Source organism: Numenius arquata, chromosome 19, assembly GCF_964106895.1.
Source record: "Numenius arquata chromosome 19, bNumArq3.hap1.1, whole genome shotgun sequence".
Taxonomy (NCBI): Eukaryota; Metazoa; Chordata; class Aves; order Charadriiformes; family Scolopacidae; genus Numenius; species Numenius arquata.
The window spans coordinates 7,210,199-7,228,721 of NC_133594.1; the positions used below are offsets into that span (position 1 = coordinate 7,210,199).

General features: G+C 45.4%; 1 protein-coding gene across 1 annotated transcript in view; it reads right to left on the bottom strand.

Moving 5' to 3' along the window:
- The window catches only part of RAPGEF1 (Rap guanine nucleotide exchange factor 1), an 86,446-nt gene that overhangs the window by 22,078 nt on the left and 45,845 nt on the right, over positions 1–18,523 (bottom strand). Inside the window, exons 5-11 of the mRNA XM_074161425.1 lie at positions 18,300–18,388; positions 17,755–17,907; positions 16,260–16,383; positions 14,772–14,955; positions 13,664–14,179; positions 6,437–6,639; positions 3,785–3,943 (exon numbers count right to left, since the gene is read on the bottom strand). Of these exons, the coding sequence (XP_074017526.1) occupies positions 3,785–3,943; positions 6,437–6,639; positions 13,664–14,179; positions 14,772–14,955; positions 16,260–16,383; positions 17,755–17,907; positions 18,300–18,388 (1,428 nt within the window). The remainder of the gene's footprint in view (positions 1–3,784; positions 3,944–6,436; positions 6,640–13,663; positions 14,180–14,771; positions 14,956–16,259; positions 16,384–17,754; positions 17,908–18,299; positions 18,389–18,523) is intronic.

An 18,523-nucleotide genomic window follows, 5' to 3' on the forward strand; every position in this document is an offset into this window, starting at 1 on the left:
AGAAAAACAGTTGCTGTGAATTTTCTGTGTGCTTGCTCAATTTGCTCAAGAACAGTGTGAACAAGTGAGAACAGAAGCGCTGAACTGGAGCTTTCATAAGGAAATCACTTGCGCCTTCTGCTGGAATCCAACAGCCGATTTGGTTTCTGGAAAATTACTGGAAATGTTTCTTAATTAAAAAGAAAACATAAGAAAAAACAGCATGTTGAGAAAGGCAAGTTATTTCTCCATAGTGGAGGATGCAGCCAAATTTCCACTAATGGCACGTACATGCCTCGGAGAACAACTGTGGTCCTTGTTTCAGTGAGGAAAACGTTCCTAGCTGTAACCCAAAGCAAGCCTTTCGACAGTCTCTGGTGGGAAATCTGCAGATGGATGGCAGTACAGCTTGTCACCGGACTGATTTCCTCTAGCAGTGCAGAGTTCCCCAGGTGCCGGGAAGTAATGAGATTTGATTCCTGCCGTTTGGACACCTGCACACCCATTTCCAGTCAAACAGCACAGGGAGTTAACAAACCGAAGGACAGTATCTCTGTCTTCACAAGAAGAAGGGAGGCAGGTGATCAGCTAGAGAGAAACTACTGCCAACAACTACCGAGGAGGATGCTTTCGTATCACATACCTCCCTTCCTACCGTCTAGCAACAGAAAGTACTTTCAAAAGAGATGGGAAGCCCTGAAATGACTCTTGACAGTACAATCCAGTTGTCTCCCCGATGTGGGATTTGCTGGCTTAGCTGGGCATGGGATGGGGAATATGACGCTGCAGATCCCTACAGTATCAGCCCACACTACAAGCACGACCCTTGCTGGCACAGAGGCCAGACGCGAATCAGACTCGGTAAAAAACAAGCTCAACTTGCCAAACCTATGAGGTTTGATCCAGTTGCTCAAGATCTGCCTCTATCCAGTAAAAGCTATTACCTCTGACACAATTTCCTGCAAAGAAGGGAAAAGCACGATTAGTGGGTTGACAGAGCAGCGGTGGCTTCTGGACTGCAGCAGCGTCTGCAGCACTGATGGGAGAGAAAAAAGTCAGGGTTCTAGAAAAAAAATTCATACATTAAAAATTAAAAGAGTTAAAGATGGTCTGAAAAACTTCACCTCTTTTTTTGCTTCAAAACACTCTCTGAAAACAGCCTTTTTAAGCCCCTGCAATCAGTAGCAAGGCACTAGTCTTCCACCTGGAGCACAGAGCTATTGGGCTAACGTGCAAAAAATGGTGTAGGCTCAGCCGCGTGTGAGCAGATGGGTACGAGGCCAGGTCTGCCCTCTGGGACTGCCTCCCGCTGTCCAGCCCAGGCCAGTCCCCCGGGAAGGGAAAAAGCACAGGGAACTTCTGAAAATTGGCTACGCTTGGCCAACCTGCGATGCATCGCTCACGCTGGGTCAACGGTCAGTCATTTCATTTATCAGCTCTGGCTTCCTGGTATTGATCTAAGGAGGTTTTTGCTTCCTGTATGAAATGGGTAACGATTAATGGGGGAGACATATCATTTTAAGAGATCTGATAATCACCACTAACATTTGGGTACACAGGAGGCCAACTACCCAGCTGGCTGGTATGCGGAGGGTGTGCTCTCCCCAGTGTTACTCCCCTGCTGGGGCTGGTGGAAAGCTACTGCTTGTTTTTTAACAGCTTTATTGTTCATTACAGTGCTCAATTGAGTGGCCTTTCTCTGGTGAGAGAGGAAAAATGAAGACATGAGATTAAGAGGAGCAGAGCAACGTGCTTAAAGTGTTACTGGTGCAGCTCGTGGCATCCCTCGCGTGAAACCTCATGGTCTTCCCAGCCAAAACTCGGGAGCAGATTGGAGAAGGGGCCCTGGTCCTTCCCAGTGCTGAAATGCAGGGTGTCACCCTGGGAACGGTCCAAACCTCGACAGCTGTTTCACATCTCTGTCTTATTAGGGATAGGGAAAATGTGATAAACCATGGTTATGGTATTACATAGGTCAGCTATGATGCATGTAAGGACATTGGTATTTTGCAGCTCGCAGACAAAGAGACACTGTCATAGTGAAAATCTCATTTTTGCCTGTGAAAAAATAGACCAGCCAGAGTCATGAGCAACTATGAGATTATCATAATTTAAAGGCATTACTGGAAAAATCATCATTTTTTAACTCAGCTTATTTCCTTTGTGCATTTGACAGTGCACTGTCTAATTGTTCTCATTGTTCCTCATGCTCCAGCCATTTATTTTCCCCTCACCAAATCCTTGCAAGAACAAATAAGGATTTTTTAATGAAGTTTTAACATTTCGTAGAATAATATATTCACAATAATATAGTCCAAAGCAAGATGAGAACAGGTCAGAACAATTAAGTAGGGAGTAACCATTTAATCCAACCAGGATGCTTTTTTAAATGAAAGTGCCCTCGTATTTTTAGAACATTGTAGTATCATATTTATAGCTTCTCAATTAAAACAAAAATAACTGAGTGCTTTTACCTAGTTCTGTGTTTTGCTTGCAAGGATCACTATCAAACAAGAGAGCTGTACAATTCAGAACTTGTGCATTACTTCAAATTTTAGAACTGTTTACCACAAATTTATGCAAGCACTAACCTTTCCACACCTCAGCCTTTTCATCTCTGCAGCAAAACTGATACTGCTTGCTCTCACCCAAGTGGAAGCCAAAAGCTTTAATCCATTGCTTGTGAAGTACCACTAATTGTTAAGTACTTGAATACTTTCTTCTTCTTTGGACCAACGGTTATCGCTAATTTTTACAGAATGAGTAAGTGTTGAAATGGGAAGATAGCGGTGGCACAGTGGGAGGACACCATTTTCAAATATTTAATATTAAACTAATTGAACACTTATGTATTTTCTTGAGTCTTGTCTGCCAATTTCTTCTCCAGAAGTAGTCTAATTTACTAAACATCCAGGTCACTGTTAAAAAATAGCCTATTCTCAGTTGTCATCACATGGCAATCAGAGCATAACCACATAGTTTTACATGCAAACGAGCCCCATACTGATGAGCTGTTGGAATCCCATGGTTAGATTTAATTTCATTACATGAACACTTTGTTATTACTACCATTTAATTTAAGCAGCTGATCACAGATTTAAGCAGTGCTCTAAGATTATTCTTATTTTGATTTAAACCATTCCCAGCTCCTACTGCCGTTGTCTCTTCAGGCTGCTCACAAGTGCCGTAGGAGAGAAAACCCTGCTCATTTGTCAGCAAATCACACAAGCTTTACTGAGCTTGTTCGGGACCACGGGGATGTGAAGGGAAGCAGACAAGCAAATATAACATGAAAGATCTGGTCGAGGCCATTTTCAAGAAAAAAAATAATTAAGGAGCTGCAGCCACTCTTCCATACGTTTGACTAAATCCACGTATTTTGGGGATGGCTTCTTGTTATTTCTCCAAAGGCCAGACTCACACAGCAGCCTTTAATCGACTCATCCACATCGCTGACGCTGTGCAACGGAACAAAAAGAACTTTGCAGCTCCAACGTGTAGCCTGGGGAACACACAGGTCAACAGAGTGTGCCTGGGCACACAGGGCAGCTCTCCTTCGCCAGTCCCTCGCCGCAAATGCCAATACTGATGTGTGTTTAAAGTAAGGAAAGCCACAACCCGCCCCCATGCTTCATTTAGTAAGATTTACACGCCGTTTTTCACACCTGGCTGATTACTACCTGAGTTCAAAAGCCCCCCAAAGAACCTTCACCTTTACCCGCAACCCAGGTAAGCACGGAATTTGCACACAAGCGTTTCACCAACACAAATACACACACGTGTGAAAGCACGGAGAGCAACTCACCGAATGCACAGGAAAGGAGCTGTGCCGGTTGAGAAAGGAGTTAGAGACTGACATAGTGAGGCCCTGAGTGGCACCGCTGTCCTCGGGGGTGAAGGGCACTTTAGTTTGCTGGACACAGTAGGAGACAGAAGAGAAAGAAGAGGCAGCATAGGAGGCCTGCTGAAGAGGGGGAAGAAAGCAAGAGACAGAAGACACAAAGAAAGAGAGCACAGAAAAGGCTATGAATAAAGGATAAGAAACGCTAACTGTAAAACAATGCATATAATGGCTTGCTAAACAAACAGCTATTCATACAGTTCATCAAAGCCAGACTCACCAATATGCCTTTCTTGAGCTCAAGAGGCATGACAAAAATCACAGTTCAAATCTTCTTTGTTTCACAAATCCCTTAAAAATAAACTCCCGCCTCCCCCTTCCAGTTCACCCATGGACGGCTGCTGCGGGAGAGACAAGCTGTTCCTCGCTGCCCTTTCTTCCCCGTGGCATGGGGGGCAGATGCCCAAAGGAGGAACTGGCTCTTGCTCCTACCCATTAAGCGGCCGACTCTACCTGCAGACTGGGAACTTGGTCTTTCCAGTGTGATCTATGGGCCCTCACTGGTACCGCTGAGACACTGGATAACAGTGATGTCCAGCCGTTTCTCAGTCCGATCCAAAATGATATATCATTTGCACAAGAGGGAGATATTACACTGTAAGTAACAAATACTATTAAGGAATTTCTCCTAAATTCCACTATAATAAGGAGTGTGAGGCTAAGGTGTATCTAGGTTTTCTCAGCTCTGACTTGTTGAATATAACGTACAACTGTTTCATAAATAAGATCCAAAGCTCACAAGAAAGGACTCGCTAATTATTATTTTATAGAGGAGCCCACCCAGCAAAACTTGCCTACTGCTCGAGCAGCTGATGCCCGTGTGATTTGCTGTTTCAGAAACTCTCACGGCAGCAGGAGCAGAGGAACAAGAGTCTTGTGGCTTTTACGGTGATTGTTGAATAAGCCATCGTCTGCTTGTACCACCTTCCCAACAGCGAGATGAAGGTAATGGTGAGAGCCTGCACTTGAAGAAACCTTCGCTTCAGGGGAACTGCAAGCAACACCTTGAAGGTATCCGCTTGTGAGATGACAAGAACGTCTAGTGGTCAAACCAGTAACAACTTGGCTGCCCAGATAATGATTAAAGGGCAGCAAATAAATGCTTTGGTTCAGCTGACAAATTCAGAAAAGGAGCAGAGTTTCCCTTCTGCACAACAGCTACATTAAATCTGTGCTTTACACACCCTCCCTCACGATCGTGCTGACCAAGTCACCACTGGAAACCATCACTAGAGTGTAGCTACCTCCGGGAGGAGGCAGGGCAAGGGACTAAAAGGTACAAGTGACAGTGCAAGGATCACACTGACAAGGGGACCACAGCCTCTGGAGAACTCCCTGATCCTTCAGAGAGGAGTCCTGTAGACTCTTCAGTGTCCCTGTAAAACGCCACTGTCCCATCTGCTTAAGGTCTCATCCCACAAAGCACTGAAGCATAATATTCAATTTAGCTTAGCTGGAAATGTTACTTTATCTTTTTAGGACTCCTACCTGCATCACAGGAATGTAGTAATGCAAATCCCAAAATTAAGAGTTCTCGGTTGCTTTTCCCATTTGATTATAAAATAACACCCTAGGACAGTCAAACTTCAGCACAGACAGCATGAATAAATATTGCAACAGTCGCCCTCATGATGGTAAGACCATGGCTCTGTTCCCACATTTCCTCTTGTTTTGTTAAAGCCATGGCCAATTTAAGTTAGCTACATCAGCACAAAAGATGCATATTTTTTTTTTAATTAGAGCAAACCAGATAATACATATAAACAAACCCCCTAAGGTTGGAGTTAAAAAAAAACCAAACCTGAAAAGAAAGGAAGACCCTTAAAAAGAAATAGGACAAAATCCCAACTCCACTGAGGATGCCGCCATCACTGAGGCCAGGATTTCATCCCCCACATGGAAAATGGCACTGGCTGGACTGTTAAACCCCTCATCCAGCACACAAACACTTGTGGATGTGCCTTTTTGTGGTGGCAGTTTGAGAAGGCCAGCAGAAGACTGTAAAACAGGTAAAATCCTGAACCACAGAAGGGGACTAATGTGGAGAAAACATGCACGAGTTAATGGCTATACCAAAGTTCTGTGTCTCTGGCAAAGACTGAGCCACAAAACCAGTTATTATGTTTAAACGGTTATTATTAGTGGCATCCTTGACAGCAGTTTCAAAACAGCACTGGGTACATCAGCGCAGCAATCTCTTGAAAATTGCGTTGCCCAGCGTGTCAAAATCTTCAAAGCAGTTGTCGTTACACAAGCCTGTAGTCTGGCACGGATTCAGCCACGCCATGTGGAAGACTAATGTTTCATTTTTAGGGCATTTTAGGACTTTCAGTGCTTATGGGGAACAATCTGAACGTGGGGTTAGAAAGGAGCTCAAAGTAGACGATGCAAAATGCCTAAAAACACGTTAACAAGATGCCAAGGAGCACGATGTGGTAACACGGACGAGACATCCTCCCACCACCGCAGCCTGTCAGAAACAGGAGCAACGAGAGCAGAGCTGTTCCTGGGAGGCTGGTGGGCCCTGCCAGGGAGGGCACCGCGCATCTCACTCACCAGCTGCCGCTGCTTCGGTGGGAGAGCAGGAGGAGGTGCCAGATCTTGAGAGGGGTCTAAGCTGATAAAGGAGTCGTTGAACCCATAGACTTCCATGAGGTGCTTGTTCTTCTGCTGATAGATGTGCTCGTTCTGAGGGGTCTGGTAGAACATGGATGGCTGCGGCTCTGAGTAGTCTTCCACAAACTGCATATACGCCATCACTGCAAAAAAAGGTCACATCACTGCTCCTGGTCCACATGCTGCAGCTGCAACAAGCAGGCATTCCCAAAATAAAGTAAGAATAAGGCCACACCACTCTTATTCAGGCTTTGCTGCAGGCCAGGAGCAGCACGGCATCCATGCTGTGTTCACACATAGCTCACAGAGTCATTTGCCATCCTCCTTGCAAGAAAGGATCTCAAGATCCCATCCTCCAAGCCAGTGCACAACAGACAAAATCACAGGCCACAGACATATCTGGCAATGCTTTTGGTTAAACCAGTGAGATCTCCAAACAGCTACTGGAGAAGTCTGATTCACTGACGCTTAGCCCAAATCCCTTCCTTGTGTAATCCACGGCAATTTTGAGAATATTCCTCAACAGCTAATGCCCAGAGTCACCAAAAGAAACAGAATAACTTCAGTCTGCTTTCTAGGAGCCACAAATCATCTTGTGCAAAGGTGTAACCTTGACAATAAATCTATAATAAATCCTGTGCCTATAATAAGTCTCTGTAGTCAGCAAGATTTCTCAAACGAGGAGGCTTACAGCCTTTCTCCATTCTAGCAAGCTGATAGAATTGTTATCGGAGAATACATACCTGCGAGACTGGGTGTACCTCTCCCTCAGGTATTTAAATGCCACTGCCAATGCTGGCACAAGAGACTTACCTTTTAAAAGTGCCACTGACCGTGTCTTCCCACCTCCTCAGCTCAAATCCAACACCATTTGCTACCATCCATCTCTTTTTAAAAGCATCTTATCATCGCCAGTTCTTGAACCCAACTGATTCAAAAGCATTTCTGAGATGTGGTTCAATGGCAATATTAAATGGGATCAAATCTCATTTAGAGGACCTTTCCATCTGTACAATATCCTTCCAAAAATTTATGAAAAAACCCACACAAGTCTGCCTATGCAGCTCTGACAGAAGATTAATTACTGCTGCAATATTTAAGTATTGGAGGGGGAGAATGACACCCAGTGTCATAGAAAGACTACTACAAAACCCCAGAATGATTAAGGATCAGAAGTGCACTTAATAAATGTAAAACAAATAAAGAACTCTCTTCTATATACCTGAGAACAGGAGCAACGGATGTATTTAAGTGTCATAAAAAGGACTAACCAAGGCCTTTTTGTAAATAGGCTGTCACGCACAAGATACTCTGTGATCATTCCTCCCTTCTTCCTGATAAACAAGCAGTTGTCAGTTTTTGTAAATCTGGTCATTAGGTGGCAATTATTCAGCTTCTGCTGGCATTTCAGTTGTAGAGCTGAAATGAATGGATGACTTCAGTGAAAGCTATAAATACGACGACCACAATGCAGTATTCGCACATCGTGAAGCCGGTTCCCACACTCGCTGCAAGGCAAAGCCCTCTGTTCACCTGCCAACGCGGCTCTCCGGGCCAGCCGATGTCAAACAGGATGCAGCCGTGCAAACGTGTTGGCAGGAAGGAGTCGCTTTGCACCTGTCTTTTGCACCTTTTTTCAGATTTCCTCTAATAATTTAAACTCTATTTAGAAATGGAGCTAAGGCAGCTGCCCCTTCCCACACAATGATGTCCCTCCTCCAAAAAATAGAATAAAGAAAAAAAATAAAGGGTCGTGGCAATGGGAGCGCAGGAAACCTCAGGTGATGGATTTCAATCCCGACCGGTAACAGCTGCTGTCCTCATCCTGTGACCCCACACGGTGCTGCCGGTGGACAACCTGTCCCATGTCCCACAGTACTGCCAGCTCCCGCACTGCTCTGCCAAGGCTGCTGAAATTCCGACCTCCAATACCCCCCGCTACCCCAGCCCTGCTCCTCTTCCTCCCCCCATCACCCTCCCACCTTCCCAGCACCACTTCTCAGAGAAGAGTCACCACCGTGGCTGGTTTGGACCTCTCCTTCTTGAAGGGAGCGCAACAGAGGTTTCAAACTGCAGGCACACGCGTGTCAGTGTGTGTTTGTGCCCGCTCATCTGCTGCTGTCGGCACTCGTGCTAGAGCCAAGATCAAATTTGCTCATACACATGAATTTCAGCCTAAGAGTGAAAAGAAGCACATTCTGGCAATAGTCTGTTATTTGAAATCATGGTGAAGGAGTCTTGATGTAGAAAATACTGAATTGCTAAACCGCTGTTTGCAAATATCAGTGGTTTGGTTGACTAAGGTACTGCTATTAATACCCGTGCCCTGAAAAATGCCTTGGTATCATACAACTTTAGAGGATAAGATGTAAAGGTGGCTTATGAAAGATAATTCTCTAGCAGCAAAAGTGAACTAAGGATCAAGACTCCTTGGAGAAGTGTAGAGGACAAGAGCTCGAGGGAAAAGACTGCATTTTGAGAGCTCATCAACTGAGTAGGACAAAAGCCAAGAAGTCAGGCTTGGCAGCCCTGGTATAATGCAGCAGACATTCAAATTCAGAGCAACCCTTCATGTGGAGTTACCTACAAAACCAGTGCTTCGCTGTCCAGATCTGGAGACAACACTCGGGATCACGCTGTGAGTTCCTGGGCACAGACGCCTGTGTGACACTACAACTCGGGAAGTGTCAGCGAAAAGGGTATCGCATTAGACACTCGCGTAAAATTAAATTACTGTAACTCAGGGTAGTAAGGCTGAATGCTGTTGAGAGCCTTAACTCAATCTGCAAGGGAATAATGAAGAGCTCTTTTATCTCAGCTCTTTATAAGGCTAATGCATCCCATTGCCACGGCAGCTCCCCTGCCTTGCTTGTTACAACTAGCCCAGGGCACGTGAGCGTGTCCGCCTCTACTTTGTCGTCTTCTCTGTTTTTAGGTGAAGTGAAAAACAGTTGGGATGGTGAAATACAAACCTGGCTGAGGAGCAGAGCAAAAATTAAAATGGGCATCACAAGAGAGTAAGGGAGCAGGACCGCTCCTGAAACTGCTGTTTGCAAAGGGTCTTCTCTCCCCCATCTCCGTCCATCCCCTTCCCTCTCTGCTGTGGTTTTTAGCAAGACAGAAATTTAAAAAGCAGATGGGAAATTACATCACCAGCTCAGACCAGGCTGCACACCCTGCAGCGACTGAGCAGAGGGAGAGACGGGGTCGCAACCTCCTCGGTGAGCAGCCGGGGTGGAGTGACACAGTCTCAAGCAGGAGGGAGGCGTGAGAGAGAAATCTCTCCCATCACAGCACCATGCCCAGCTTATGTCAGTTCTGAACCCAGACAGAAAATATTCGAAATAAAAAAAAAATAAAGGCTCAGAGTGAGGCTAGGAACACCTTCCCCGCAATCTGCTTGCAGAGCCTCGGCTGTTGTTTCTGAAAGAGCTAAAGCTGCTCAGGGATTTCTAGCCCACACGGTAGAAGTAAAGGGTAGTGCTCAGAGCTCCCGAGCCCACTCGCTGTGTGGCCGATGCTCTCGGCTGGGGAGAGCAGCCCCCAGTCCTGGAAGCAACTACAGGAGAGGAGAGAAGGCAGCAAAACGACGTCTTAGAAGGAAAACACCCTCAGACCAGTGGTTACCGGGGTCTGCAAGGAATTGCTAGAAGTTTCCCAGCAATAAGGCAGGTCTGCAGTACAGGTAAAGGCACAGCAGTATCCGCTGCAGAGGACTCACTGAAGGTCCAGCCCAACTCCTGGCGCTGCGTCAGCAGCCTGTGTTACAACTGGCCCCAAACGAGCGCAACAGATTTGTGTGCATGGGCAAGAGCCAAAATAACGGCAATTCTTAAGCTGTCCTGCACATCAACTCACTGGAGAAGTCAAGGTCAAATAAGCCAGTCTTTGCTGTCACCTCCGGGAGGAGAGCTGTTTTTCAAAGAGCTCGCATTATCCGCTGGCTAAGCCCAGACTGCCCGCAGCGTGGTTCCTGCAGTTAAATACCAGCTGCTTATGGGGCACCAGGCTGCATTTTGTTCCCACTGACAGGGAGGGAAAAATGAATAAGTGCCTCACCACTAGTTTCCAAGCTGTTTGGGGGGAGGATCTTGTTATTTCTGACTCTGGGCTCTTCATGGCAGAAGCTGCTCCACGTCCGTGTCTTGTGCAGCAGGAGCACGATGCTGGTGCTCAAGCAGAAGTCTGGAGTAATTTGCCCTTAGCACATAACATGTACTCTTACAGCACAGTAAAATAACAATAATTCATGCCAGACTAAAAGGCTTATCACTCCTCTGTTTAAATTATACAGAAGTCAACTCTTGGAGGTCCCTCCGAGCACAGCTCACAGCACCACACATGGTTAACTCAAGCAGGATTTGCTGTATATTATCTTTTAAAAGGCCATCAAAGTCTCTGCTGAAACATTTCCCACCAATTACCAAAAGATGACCCACAACTAAGGGACTATAACCAAGTCCCACCTCTGAGACCTCTAGATCTTTTTAATAAATTCATGCCTCTCCTCTGGATCCCAGGAGTTTGTTGGAGTTGTGGAAGCAGCACTGCCTCACTGATGTGATTACACAAGAATATCTACATGCATCAGCCCGCAGGCAAAAAAATCCTGGGTGCTACCATACACCCTGAGTAATGTTTTACTGCCCTTTTAATGTTGAAAATAGAAGTAAAACTAACCACCACAGATCTGTGGTGTGAAATACTGTGGAGCAAATGCAATCTAAAACACGTTCTTAGTGTCACATGAATGCAATTAAAAAGTCTGCAGCAGTAAGGTATCAGCCCAAATACTAACACAAGCTTTGCAGCGAGGATGCTTTATCAAACCATCAGAGCTGACAACACATGAGAGATCAGCTTCTACCTTTTGCTAACAATGCAATCTGATCAATAGTCCAAGAGCTTCTGATAGTCCTAGATTACAGATGACAATTAACTCTATTCTAACATCAAAGAAAATTCACATACACGGCCTTGGTATTGAGGTTGCAAGGTGCACAGGCAATAAATGAGAAGATAGCTTTAAAAATTGTTTTTAAGTAACTCCTTGACATCTCATATGATTACAGAAAACAAAGACAGGAGGCTTAAAGGGAAAAGCAAACAGCCCAGGTCTCTCTTTCAACTGTCAAATTGCCTCTTACCCAAGATTCACGCGGGTGTCTACCCCTGCTAAAGCCGCCCACGTGCACCGAGGTGCATTTCCCTGCATCCATCCCAGCCTGCACAGTGTAAAACCACCCCGACCCAGCCCTCATTAATGGTGTGCAGAGCCCACAAGGGCCTGATCCTACAGCAAGGAGCCTCTGCATCACACCCCCTTGGCAGCCTGTACTGCAGGAGAGTATTTTGAACAGCACCACCCAGAACAACCAACCCTGGCCGTGCCCTGTGCCAGCTTTTATTTCCTTTCTGGTGTCTACAGACAAACATCTAAGCTCCTTTACAGCTGCTTTCAGTATCTTGCTTACCAGAGAGGGACAAAAGTGATTTCCTGTGTACAAGGACACCGAACTACAGAATCACAGAATCTTCTAGGTTGGAAGGGACCTTCAAGATCATCTTGTCCAACCATCAACCTGACAAAAATAAACACCCACAAAAACAACAAAATGCAACACCATCACTAAACCATGTCTCCCAGCACCACGTCAACCTGTCTTTTGAACACTTCCAGGGATGGTGCCTCAACCACCTCAACCATTCCAATGTCTGATAACCCTTTCAGTGAAAAAATTTTTCCTAATATCCAGCCTGAACCTCCCCTGGCGCAACTTGAGGCCGTTTCCTCTAGTCCTGTCACCCGTGACTTGGGAGAAGAGACCGACCCCCACCTCTCTACACCCTCCTTTCAGGGAGTTGTAGAGAGTGATAAGGTCTCCCCTCAGCCTCCTTTTCTCCAGGCTGAATAACCCTAGTTCCCTCAGCCTCTCCTCATAAGACTTGTGCTCCAGACCCCTCACCAGCCTTGTTGCTCTTCTCTGGACCTACAAGACCTTCAATTTCAGGTGGATCAAACCTCACGGTCTGATCAAAATCCCAGAGGGTTACCAGTGTGGACTGGTCACTTCGGCAGGGATAATGGAAATGCTTTCAGCCAATGTGTTTTTTAAAAAAAGTGACTGGCACAGTAAACTACCATAGAAAAGGACAGAATACTGACCCTGCCGCATGATACACCGATCTCACTTCCACCTTATTCTCAGCAAAAAGACTATAAACTGCAGAAATGAGTCAGAAGGACAACTCAGCACTTTCGAATCAGCTCTTCACTTGGGCTGCCAGCCATACAACATCATGCCATTGATCCAGATGCAACGTACAACTGCAAAGCAAGCCAGTAACTAGTGCACTAACGTTGACTAGTAAGCTAACTTCTGCTGGATCTCACTATACAGCCCACAGCCTTCCTTGGAGGATCAGCATGGCTGCTTTTTTGGCAAGAGGTTTCACACGTTTTCAGCCATGAACATTAAGGAAATCAGAATAAGGCCGTGAGCTTGAGTCACAGTCAGTACTGGTGTGCCAGGAGTCTGGCTGGGGATGGCAAGCTTCTGCGTTTAGAGGCTGCTCATTTTAATGATGTGGGAAATTCTTAGGCATCCAAAGGAAATGAGATCCCGTAGCAAAACAGCAGTACTGGACACTAGGTTAATAGTGTTGTCTTGCACAGCTATGTGGGTGACTCTGTTCCCATTGCCAAATAACTGCTCTGGCAATGCTCGGTTTTGGACAGAAAAGCAGCCCTTTCGCCGAGCTCTTGCAGAGTACTCAATTCTTTCCTGCAGTGGGAAAACATTCATAAAATGGGGCAGGGGGAAGGAATGGACATTAAAAGGGAGGATAAACCAGGAAGATCTGCAAAGCAGAGTGCCCCAAAGATTTGCACTCGGGTAAACAGAGAAGTAAAATGGTCTCGCTATAGTAATAAAGATGTTGCATGACACCAGCTCCCCCGGGCCTGGATTGCTCCTGGCTCCAAGAGTCATTCCCGCTCGCCAAAGGACTGTCACTTCCCTTCCATGCCTTTGACACTGACTGATTTTGAAACTCAGCCTCACATAAGCAAGGGCATTACCTTGGGGTCACCATTAATTAGGTGTCATCAGAAGCACAACTGCAAGGAGAGGGAAAGGTAAAACACAAACACAAGAACTTGCTTACTGTGTTTGTTTTTCTTCTCTGGCAAAGGCGGTGGCTTCTCTGGGTCACTGTTAGAATCTGGAGCAGCAAAGTCAGCAATGAATTCAACCGGTGCTGAAGAGTTTCCTTGCTGGAAAGGCAAAACAGCAGCAAACGGCGTGAAGGGTACTGATGGGACAGACACTGCATTCTGCATGTCATCCTCCGAGATGTTATCGTACTGGGAAGGGTGCCTCTCATAGGACACCCTGCAGCCTGAGTTATCTGAAGTCTGAGAGGCTGCGCTCCTCCTCTTCTTTTCTGGTAAAGCTGGAGGAGTCTCTGTTGGCTGCGCTGCTCCTGAGAGGCTGCAGAATTCCAGTGGAGGGGAGCTGCCCTGCGGGAGCTGGAAAGCATGTCCATGGAAAGGGGAGCCAGACTCACCCAAGGATTCTGGCAATGGGCTGAGGATACCTGGCATCTGCTGAGGGATCTGGTCAGCGTTCGAGAGGTCCTGCTGCAGGAATTCGTAGTCCGGATCATAGTGATCCGATTGATCTGGTTAAACAGGGGACAGGAGAATGATGCGTTAGTTTATTTCTTTTACTGTTTAGCCCTTCTCAGTTCTGCCCCTCCCGCTCCATCACTTAATTAATCTGTTCATTTAATCATAGTGGTAGCTCCTTGCAGCAGGGCCCCTTTTGCTACACCTTCTGTAACGTCCAGCCTAAATAAAATTCTTATCATTATTTCTTTACACTAGCAAACGAGTAACAAAAATTCAATAGGTAGATCATTGCAGAGACTATTTATGTTTCATATTTATATTTTTATTTTCTTTCCTAGTACATCAGAACAACATCACTTTAGTCTACCAGAACGGTCATTTCTGCAGACAAGGCTGAAATCAACAAAACATTCCACTTGAGAGCTGAACTGAGTTTGAACACAATCATCTATAGCTGGGGAAACACATTCCCCTGGGCTTTTTCCTATCTGACGGAATACAATGCTGCACAGAACCGCCTGCAGCAACTACATGATGACAGTTGCAAGCACAATCCATTTACTTCTGCATCGCAGCTATGACAGCTCCCAAACAAGAGTGAAGGGGGCTCCTCCGGCAGCCCTGGACAGCCCCCCAGCTTACCTAACGTTTCACAGCTTGTGTTGCGTGAGCACTGGCCACTGTCACGGTCCAGGGAAGAGAGCTGCTCATCGGACTTGCTGAGTTTGCCAATGCTACTGCACGGTGAGAGGCGAGGAGATTCCCCCCCGTAGGAGTGGCTTCCCCCCGACAATCTTCTCTGGGCGTAGCAGTCAACATCAAAATCCTGAAGCAAAAAAAAAATAAAAATAATTAAAAAAAAAAAATCAAATCACTGTCATTCTTGGCAACTCGCTAGCAAGCAAGAGGCAGGTTGAGGAGCAAACACCTCACATTAAGAAAACCAGGAAGGCAGAGGATCAGTGCTGCTCGCCCTCTCTAGATACACAAGCTTGTCAGGGCCACAGAAAACCTCAGATTTGGTAAAGGGCCCACACCAGGGAGCTCTTTGTATTCTTGCTTCCAGGCAGGGCGTGCTGTGACCCACAGTGGACTTCATAGAGGCTGAGAAGATGACCGAGTTCCTCACCGCTACACGTGTCTGATGACTGCTTCTCAAAACACTGATACTAGGTAACCAGAATGCAAGATTTCTCATCAAATAACTGGAGCTTTACAAAATATTTGGTTAGCCTAGGTGCACGCAAAGGGAAAATAAGCTACAGTGAGATACAACTTCCTGTGCTTATGACTACATTTCTATTATGGAAATTACCTCAAGCTTATCAACCTGCAAGCGAACCCCTCAAGTATTCCCACTCCTGCAATACTGCCCAAGTGTGATTGTACTCGTAACTGAAGAACTGCCACTGCTTTTTCTGGGTCAGGCAACCGACAACAGAGGCTCCCTAAGCCAGAGCTGAGGCTTTGGGGATGAGGACAAGATTTGATTTTGGTGCAATTTAATATGATTCAGGTCCTCACTGCTGAGTTGGTAAATTCCTGAATGTGTAAAGCAAACCCAACCATTTAATCTCATAAATTAATCAGATTAATCAGATGAGATCATAAATCTCATCACTAGTACAAATGACGGAATATGAATAACACACATAGTCCCAAGTCGTCCGTTTTCATACCAGACCATTTACAAGTTTCCCCAAAGCACCAGCAGTGGTCAGAGCAGTTGCTCAAACTACTGTTTGGATTAAAAGGTGTTTTAAATTGTGCCTGGATGAATACAGACTTCTGAGATCTCAGTGAGCTCAGCCAGTTGCTCTGCACCCTGGGCTATTCAATCACTCACATCCTCACACTCTGCTACAGCTAAAGGCAACAAAGTTTGTAGCAATTTGTTAATTAAATCCAACAACACTGTAAAAAAAAAATTAAGCTGCTCATATTCTTTATTATACTGATGTTCCTGACACTAAAACTTGCGCTCCAGAGCTCTCCCGTACCGGGCAGTTTGGGACGAGCAGGGGCGTGCAGGGAACCACGTGGCTGCAGGTCCCGGCATCTCTCTGAGCTTTACTACATACAGTTCACAGCACGTTTCCCTTGGCTTTCCCAAAGGGGTTACGCCATTACCTGTCTGTTGATTCCAACTGGTAAACTGGACCCACTGGTGGCTCGACTCATGGGGGCCACAACTGCCACTCTGGTTGGGGAAGGTGCCGACTGCCGTTTTTTAGGGGGCAATGCTGGTGGAGGGCTGCAAGACACAACAGGCATCAATGCTCCCGTTACTCTTCCAACAAAAAGACTTTTAGAGCCTTCACGAGCTTGTTTTCCAGAAAGCGTTTGACTTGCCAGGCTCAAAGCTCACAGGTCCGAAGCTGGCCAGGAGCAAAGTGTATCCACTAACAAATATCAGTTTAAGAATACTCTCACAGGTAAGGTCCTGTTCAGCGAGTTATTTTTTAAGGTTGGAAAAAAGTTGGTATTTCTCAAACAAAAACAATTGCTGTTTTAAAAATTATTTTTAATGGGGCTAATTAGCACAGTAATTATTTCTCAATAAAAGTGGTGAAAATCGAAATTAAATGTTTTGGTTGATCCAAATATTGTTTCCATTCACAGAAGTCCCTCCTCCTCAAGCCTTCCAGGTTTGAAAAATGTACAAAGTTTCAAAAATGTACAGGATAGGAAAATTCTTTTTCTACCCTTTTACTCTCTTGGCGAAGCTCAGGGAACAAGATGGTCAGTGTTGCTCTCACCATGTGTATGGTGAGGGACCATGTTTTGGCGTGAATCTGCCTCAGATACACATTAGCAGTAACTTGTGACATTTTAACCACTGTATTTTTAGGTTTGGCTTCTAATGACACATAATTCTGGTAATCATCAAGCTTCCCAAGAGCACAAATAACTTCCTGGAACATACCAGAAAATTTTTATATAACCCGTGAGAATTCATAAAATACATAGAAATGTGATTCTTTTTGCCAGCCACAGCCCTTGATGCCACATTTTCAAATTAGCACGACAAATATTTTTCACACCATTCATTAGCGCCAGCACAAGAGAAGAAAAACATCATACACACAGACCAAAAACCTGCAAATTGGGGGTTTTCTCTTCCTTCTCAAAATAGAACATAGAAACTTTCATGTGGTTACTCGTAGAACAGGGTAAGAACAACCAAGTAAAAGATTTTTTTCACGCACTATTGGTTCCTTTCACTCTTAAGCTGATAAGCAACGCAGAACAACCTGAATGTGGAGGACAACATTTCCCATTGGATACAACAGCACAAGACACTGTTGTACAGTGTGGCGTTCACATAGTTTTAAATAAGGTTCTCCTGTATGGATCTCGGGGCATGGCTCTGCCCTCACATAAAAAGAAGGAAAGGGAAACACAGATAATGAAGAGTATTGCTCAAAACAGGACAGAGAGAACACAAAGTCATAAACAGAAGTCCAGAAGCAGGGAAGAATTACTCTGGAGGACTGGAAATTCAGAGGCATCACTAACCCTCCTCACGACCTCTCTTGTGCACATTTTGCCAAGATTGTTTAAAAAACAAGAAGCTGGCTAAGAGCCACTGGTATTTTTCAGTCAGCTGGTTGGCCAGTATTACCTGTTTTCTGCCACACGAATGCTGGGCAGAGGGGGTTTAGGAGGTGCGACTTCTTCATCCATGGAGTCAGTCAGTAGTTCGTTGGATTGAGTCATATTAGTTGTTTTGTTGAGGATCTCCATTTCTCGGTCTGTAAGGGGAAGTTCTGATGGGCTGCAACAAGCAAAATACAGACTGTAGATCATAAACCACAGCTGGAATGCAGCAGGCTGACAGACTAATACATATTTTAAATCATATGCAATATGATAGGCACCTACAGCAGAAGGCAGAATTTGCAGCTGCAGGTGGAATCCCATGTATATGCAGAATACACTGTGCATGTGTCATGGCCAAGTGATGTTTCATTGCCAGATTTTGGTATCTTCCCTATCACACCATATTGTTCTCTTTAAGCAATCCCACTGTAGTGGATAAGGCTACATAACAACCCGACACTACCCACTGTGAAGAATAACCGAATGTTTTAATTCAACTATCAGTAGCCCAAATTATGCCTTCTATATTAGTCCTGCACACAGAAGAAGACTGTGTCAGTGACCCACCTGTCAGATTTACATGCTGGTAAACTGGGTTTAACCGGGCTTGTGGGAGAGGGATGCTCCTGCTTTTCAATCGTGAGCCTGACCAGCTCCTGATGGATGGAGAGAAGAAAAAGAGAATTATCATTATTTGCTGAATGCTGCACTCAAACATCATAGGAGAGAAAGGGATGGTACTGCAGGAAACTCTTGGTTATGCACGTTACGGATGAACGATGGCACAGACA